This window comes from Xiphophorus maculatus, chromosome 22, assembly GCF_002775205.1.
Source record: "Xiphophorus maculatus strain JP 163 A chromosome 22, X_maculatus-5.0-male, whole genome shotgun sequence".
NCBI classification, from domain to species: Eukaryota; Metazoa; Chordata; class Actinopteri; order Cyprinodontiformes; family Poeciliidae; genus Xiphophorus; species Xiphophorus maculatus.
This window is the reverse complement of record NC_036464.1, coordinates 3,278,841-3,285,799: the sequence shown is the minus strand read 5'-3', so window position 1 is coordinate 3,285,799 and position 6,959 is coordinate 3,278,841. Positions and strand designations below refer to the sequence as shown.

The 6,959-nt window shown below is 51.6% G+C and overlaps 1 protein-coding gene across 5 annotated transcripts in view; it reads left to right on the top strand.

The window, feature by feature from the left end:
- Positions 1-1,520: 1,520 nt before the first annotated feature.
- The window catches only part of LOC102224974, a 30,359-nt gene continuing 24,920 nt past the window's right edge, over positions 1,521-6,959 (top strand). For 4 of the 5 annotated variants that reach the window (XR_002752173.1, XR_002752172.1, XM_023327662.1 and 1 more), the window contains exons 1-9: positions 1,530-3,404; positions 3,511-3,561; positions 3,761-3,960; positions 4,034-4,076; positions 4,154-4,279; positions 4,353-4,457; positions 5,066-5,284; positions 5,352-5,498; positions 5,605-5,838. Coding sequence is in view for 3 of the 5 variants with exons in the window: in XM_023327662.1 (XP_023183430.1) it covers positions 2,679-3,404; positions 3,511-3,561; positions 3,761-3,960; positions 4,034-4,076; positions 4,154-4,279; positions 4,353-4,457; positions 5,066-5,284; positions 5,352-5,498; positions 5,605-5,838 (1,851 nt within the window). In the remaining 2 variants the exon portion in view is untranslated. Of the gene's footprint in view, positions 3,405-3,510; positions 3,562-3,760; positions 3,961-4,033; positions 4,077-4,153; positions 4,280-4,352; positions 4,458-5,065; positions 5,285-5,351; positions 5,499-5,604; positions 5,839-6,959 lie in introns of all 5 variants that reach the window. The other variant, XM_023327663.1, reaches the window with a different exon arrangement.

Genomic DNA, 6,959 nt, shown 5'->3' with positions numbered 1-6,959 from the left:
ACGAAGCCCCGCCCCCTCCCAGCCGTGTGACGTCACCTTGAGGACATTTGGGCCGACGGGAACGATCCAGTCCTCCCCTGACCCCTGACCTCCCTCGCTGCACTCGCTTTCACTTTCTGATTCTGTTCTCTTTAGGCCAAAGTACGGGACGGGATGCGGCTCAGAACCGGTTTTGACTCCAGTTTCAGTTTCAGAGGAACTGGTTTGCACCAGTCTGATTCCACCAAAGCAAATAGCTGGGCTGGTTTGAAACCAGATTAAACCAGTTTCAAGTAGTTTGGGACAGGTTCACACTGATCACAGGGCAGTGTGAACCTGTCTGAAAACAATCCAATCTCAGACTGATTTCAACCCGTTTGAACCCAGTGTAAACGGGTCCAAAGGGAAGCAGACTAAGCTAAAGCCAATTTGAACAGACCTGGAACCAGTTTATAGGAAACCATCTTAAAGCCCATTTCATGCTGACTTAATCTGGTTTGAGACCAGATTGTTGTGAATGCAGTGGAACAAAGTCTGAAACCGGTTTACAGTTGTCCAGTCTAATCCTGTTTGATTCTGGTGTAAACTGGTTTCAGACTATTTTCCACCCACCACTCGGAGTCTGGTTTGATCAAAAGTAGAAACCATTTAAGTTAGATTGGTGGAAACTGGTGTGGTACCAGTTTTGTCTGTGTGAACCGGTGGAACTGGGTCTTTGGTTTGTTCTGCTCCTGAAGCTCAGACCCAGCCGGTATTCTGGACCTCCTCTGGACTCATCGATGTCCCGCTGCTTTTTTCCTTGGACCGGACCCGACCGATCCCTGCCCCGCCTCACGTTCTGCCTTGGTCTGGTTCTGACGGACCCGGCCCCCACCTGAGGAACACACCGCCTCCTGCTGCCTCGGTCAGAGTTTTACCTGAGGGGCGGCCTGGAGGTTTCTATGCACCTGAGGCCCGCGGTACCGAGCGGCGCCGCTGCAGTGACTCGGTTCTGTCAGAGTTCTGGGTCGTAGTTCTGGAGTCGGGTATTTGATACTCCAGCTCCTTATTTTGCTGTAATTTTGAGAGATCATATATTCATAATGTTCTACAATGTTCTGTTTCCTTCAGCCAGCAAACAAAATAAAAGCTTTTCTGCAGCGCTGCATCCGACTCTGCTCCTGTTCTACAGAACCACCAGAACCTTTAGGTTGCATACCCTGAGATCAGCTGTTCCAAGTCCAGATGGTGGTGATGTCATGGCTCTGGTGGAAGGTCATTGGAGGAGCCTCTGCTTCCTTGTGTGACCTCAGAGAGACATCGGGTCAGATATCAGAAGGAGACCGGTCCGGTTCTGGCTCCTCCAGCGGTCCAGATGTTCTGCAGAACAAAGTGGCCTTCATCACCGCATCAGAAACAGACGTACTCTACCTGACCCAGTGGTTCTGTTGCCTCATGGAGCTGCACCTGGTTCTGATGGGTTGGCTGGTTCTTCCTGTTGACGCCGCGTCTTTCTGGATCAGAACCGGACGGTTCAGACCCAGCAGCAGTTTTTTAACACTTAATAATTGTGATGTTTTTTAACATCACAATTATTAAGTGACAGGACAAAATTGGTTCAGGATCCAGCAAAATTCAACCAATGAGACATAAAAATAAAGGAAAATATATTTACGATAATAAAAGGACAAGAAGGATGGGGGGGTGATCAATAAGGGTTAAATAAAAATATCTGAATCAGAGATTGATCAGAATCGCTCATAGATTCTGAGTCCAGCTCCATGACAGGAAGATCAGTCAATCCAATGTGCAGGTAGGTTTTCATACCTTAAAAATGGTTGCCATATTTAATAGTCTTACTTCTATTCTGCATCCAGTAGGTTATTTTTTCTGGGGTCACAGTTTTGATCTCACAAAGCCATAGTTGAACTGGAAGGGGGGGCGTCTGATTTCCATTTTGTTGTAATATATTTCTTAGTAATTGCCAGAAGGACTTCTGTGAGTTTCTTATAATTTGTGTTTAGATTGGAGTTTGTGAGGTTCCCAAATAAACAATTTGAACTGTTAGAATCGTGATGCCAGGAGATTCAGGAGCAGGAAGTCGGGCAACTTCATCCCACTCAGGTCTGCTCAAACGGAACCAGATAGATTTATTCATCTCCACTGCAGCAGCATTTTCACTGAATCTGACTGATACTGCGAGTGGAACCAGTTAAATCAACCTGAGATCATTTTGACCCATGTAAAATTTACTGAAACCAGTAGCATCAGTCTGGAGTCAGAGTGAGTAGTTTACATCTGGGCTGAACCAGTTTGGATCCAGTCTGAATGAATCTGAAACCAGTGTGATCCATTACTAGGGGCAAACTGGACCGAGCTAAACGCTGATTGGGGACAGTTTCCAATTTAAGCAGAAGTTAAGCAGAGAACGGAACTGCGCTTCCTCGGTCGACCTGTGGGGGGCAGCATCGCTCTTTTCCACTGATTATTCATAAGAAGAAGAGACGTACCGGAGTGGTAGTGGAATAAACTCGTAAATAAACTTAAATATTTGACATATTCGTTGGTAGACGCGGCATTTTTTCGGACTGGGGGGTTAGATAAGGGTGCTAAGCTATTGTTCACGGTAGAGCGGCGGGTTAAGCGGCTGCATTTCAGGTTTAAAGTCGGATTGTTGTTAGTTAGCCTGCGGCTAACCTCCTCGGTGTCTACCTGCCGATATGGGCCGTGGAGACGGACCCACCAGGGACAGGACTCCTCTCGGACCTCCAGGGGAAGACGTACCTCTTTTCGAGATGGGGCCGCCGGGCTGGGGCCCTCCTCCACCAGGAGGTTGGGGACCTCCGCCTCCCGGTGGTTGGGGTCCACCGTCCCCAGAAGGATGGGGTCCAAGAGGCCCTCCGCCTCCAGACTGGGACCTTAGGGGACCCCCTCCTCCGGAATGGGGTCGCGCTTATGACTGGGGCCCAAGAGGTCCCCCACCTCCTGATTGGGATCCAAGACTTCACCCACCCCCGGACTGGGACCCCAGAGGCCCCCCACCTCCTGACTGGGACCCCAGGGGTCCCCCTCCTCCAGGTTGGGACCCCAGAGGCCCCCCACTCCCTGATTGGGACCCCAGGGGCCCCCCTCCTCCAGCTTGGGGCCCATATCCTGATGACTGGGTGCCTCCCCCAGACTGGCAACGACCCCCGCACTGGAGAGGCTGGGGTCCGGAGTGTCCTGACCCATGGGGTCCGGGGGCTGTCTCATCTGTCCCTCCTGTTCCACCGGTCCTTCCACCCGGTCTACCCCCACCCGGTCTACCCCCGCCCAGTCTACCCCCTCCCGCTCCTATTGGGATCCCCCCTCCAGACCCTGTGGCCGTCCCGCCCGTCCCTCCTCTGGGCTGCATGCCTCCATTTGGGTTCCCGCCCCCCTTCCCGGCACCGGTCTGGACCGCGGAGGTGAGGTTCAGAGACGAACTGGTCCCCAGTGACTGGGTCTTACTGGTTCCAGATCCGTGGCTCTGGTCAGATCATGAGAACTGATTCAATTGTTTTCTATGTTCAGCCAGTGGCGGAGGAGCCGATGCCCAACCCGCCGCCTGACCAACCGGAGTGGGTGAGTCTGGTTCCAACCTGGAGCTCAGAACAGCTCACTGATTGGTCCATTCATCTCTGACTGCAGAATCAGTTTAAAATGGTTTGGAACCACTTTAAACCAGTCAGAAGTCATTAGTCTAATCTCTGATTGGTTGGTTTTCTGGCCTCTGATTGGTCGACCACCAGCTTCTTGTTTAGTCTTTTCTTCTCTCCTCCAGATCAAGGCTCTTATTTCTGCTCCACCTGGTGACTCGACTCCAGCCGAGACTAAAAAAGACTCTGAAGCTCCCGCCGTCACCAAGGTCGCGCCCCCTGACCCTGCCCCGGCTGCCGCCCCCACACCTCCTGCCACCCCGAAGCCTGAGCCCAGGTACACGGCCAAGGCGCTGGGGCTGCTAGGAAAGCGAACCTTCGAAAGGTGAGTGGGTTCTGGTGTGGACATCCTCCAGATGTTGGAGCCAGGTGTTTAATCTGAGCGTCTCTGTGTTCAGGCCTCCACCCGGCAGATCCACAGGGATCATCTCCTTCGTCGGGGTGAGGATTCTGTATTGCCAGCCTCTCTGAGGTCCGAAGGACCCGGCTAGAACCCGTAACGTTGTTCCTGTCCACAGCCAACGTTCGGTTCCATCGAGAGGGAAGACCTGGAGAAGTTCCAGTTCAGCTTCGATGTCTTCTTTGGGAACCCCAACGCCCTGACGCCCGGCGTCCGGGTCCACTTCACGGCCTGCAAGGAGAAGGTGAGTCTGCGGCGGTTCTCCCCGTGGTCCGGTCAGAACCGTCGTCTGAAGCCGTCTCTGCTTCCCTGGACAGAACCGGGCCGTGGCCACGGATGTAAAAGTGGCTCCGGGGGGAACGGAGAACGTGGACCCGGAGATCTACGAAGCCGTGGTCAGCCAGGCCATCGAGGAGCCGCAGGTCAGTGAGGAGGAGGAGCTGCAGGTCTTCCTTGCGCTGGTTTCCTCTCCAGCAGAAGGTGATTCTGGTCCAGGGAGTCCAGACCAGTTTACTTTCACCCAAACTTTCCTTCTTCTGCTGTCCTGACCAAGGAGCCGAAGCCCATCATGCATTGCTGCAGGTAGCGATAGTGGGTCAGTTCTGGTTCCTTTCTGGCGGCCATGTTGAACTCATATCAACCGTGTGGTCCATGGATGATGCACTGTACTGCCAGTAAAACTACAAATCTCAAGATGCATCAGTTTTCAGCAACCTGGCGATCCAGGGGTGAGGATGGTGTTGCTTAGCAACAGCTGACTCTGATGACGTCACACTTAGACTCAGCTGATAGTGGGATGTATGTCGTTGCTAAGGTAACAGTGGTGAACTCCCTGAGATACAGTACGTCCTGCAGGACACCAGGCTCTTCTCACCCACTGCCTTTGTTTTTGCTGTTCCTCTTTAAATCTCTGGCCAAAGAACAAGGTTTGTGGTGGTGGGCAGAGAGGCCTTTGGGTCTAGAAGATGCATCAGACCCTCTGCAGGTCAGAAGGTCTCTGAGTCTTCAGCTCTGGTTGTTGTCCCCACAGCCCGGCGACCGGCAGTACCCCGGCCAGGTGCACGTGACCCTGGGCATGGTGCGGACCAACCTGGCGTTTGAGAGGAAGGACAGCACCGTGACGTTGCTGAAGGACGATCAGGTGCTCATCAACGTTCTGACCGACATCGTCACGGAGAAACGGCGAGCCACCAACATCAGACCCAAGATCCCTGCCACCTTCGGCTCCACCAGGGAGACCAGGGAGAAGGTGAGCAGGCACCGCCCAGCTACCCCACCTGCTGTTGAGCTTCTGCTTGATGGTGTTTGTCCTGCAGGGCGTCATTGTCAGTCTGAAGGAAAACGAAGGCGTCATTCAGTCAGAAGAACACGGGGAGCTTCAGTTTGAGACCAGAGAGAACTTGAGTGATGTGGACTTCACCGAGGAGGACATCAATGAGGAGGTGGAGTTCACTGTCCTGCCGGTACGCTTCTTTGCTTCCCCAGCAGCTCTTGGTGCTGTAATCATGATTGAGAGCAGGTTTGATTTGTGTTGGACTGTGTTGTGACGTTCCTGTGTCCCTGGGTCAGCTGAGAGGGGGGAAGCGGGCCGTCAGGATCAAACGAGTCAAAGAGCCCCTCCTCCTGACGCTCTGTGGTGCCTCTTGCTCCGCCCCCGAGGAACTGGAGAGAACCAATGGGGAGAAGGTCTCTGTGGGCCCCAACCGGACAACGTCCAAGTCCAGGGAGGAGTTGGAGCCTCACATGGTGCTGGACTCTGAGCTCTACGAAGGCATCGTCAGCCAGACCATCATCGAGCCCAAGGTAGGCTTTGTCGATCCCAGACGGCGCTACGGCTTGCTTGGTTCCCTTATGGTTTTAGGCTCTTGAATAAGGTGAACCGCAATGCCTCGTTTCCACTGGACGTTTCAGTCCGATGTGTTCAGGAGAACTGCCAGTTTTACTCTCACTGGGCAGGCGGTTAAACCCAAACGCATACTGTAGCGTCAAAACAAACGCTAGCAGTCATGTTCTTCTGGGTGAGGCGACTCCAGACCGTACTGCTGTGGTACAGGTCGGCTGTTTGGTCCACTTTGACCAACAAGTCAATCAATCAATCAAATTTTATTTGTATAGCACATTTCAGCAGCAAGACATTTCAAAGTGCTTTACATCATTACAAACACAGAAACACAAAGCAACATAGAATCAATCATTAAGTCAAGGTCCATCAATAAATTAGTAATTGATTACATTTCAAATATAATCCTAACCAGGTGGGTTTTTAGTGGAGATTTAAAAGAAGTCAGTGTTTCAGCTGTTTTACAGTTTTCTGGAAGTTTGTTCCAGATTTGTGGTGCATAGATGCTGAAAGCTGCTTCTCCTCTTTTGGTTCTGGTTCTGGGGATGCAGAGCAGAACCAGAACCAGAACCTGAGAGGTCTGGAAGGTTGATACAACAGCAGCAGATCTTTAATGTATTGTGGTGCTAAGCCGTTCAGTGATTTATAAACTAACAACAGTATTTTAAAGTCTGTTCTTTGAGCTACAGGGAGCCAGTGGAGGGACTTTAAAACTGGTGTTATGTGCTCTATCTTCCTGGTTTTAGTCAGAACGCCAGCAGCAGCATCTGGATCAGCTGCAGCTGTTTGATTGATTTGTTGGACAGACCTGTGAAGACGCTGTTGCAATAATCAATACGACTGAAGATGAAGGCATGGATGAGTTTCTCTAGATCTGGCTGAGACATTAGTCCTTTAATCCTGGAAATGTTCTTCAGGTGATAGAAGGCCGACTTTGTAACTGTCTTTATGTGGCTCTGGAGGTTCAGGTCAGAGTCCATCACTACTCCCAGGTTTTAGCCTGATCGCTGGTTTTTAGTTGTAATAACTGAAGCTGTGCATTGACTCTAGATCTATAACTCTAGATCTATAACTCTAGATCTAT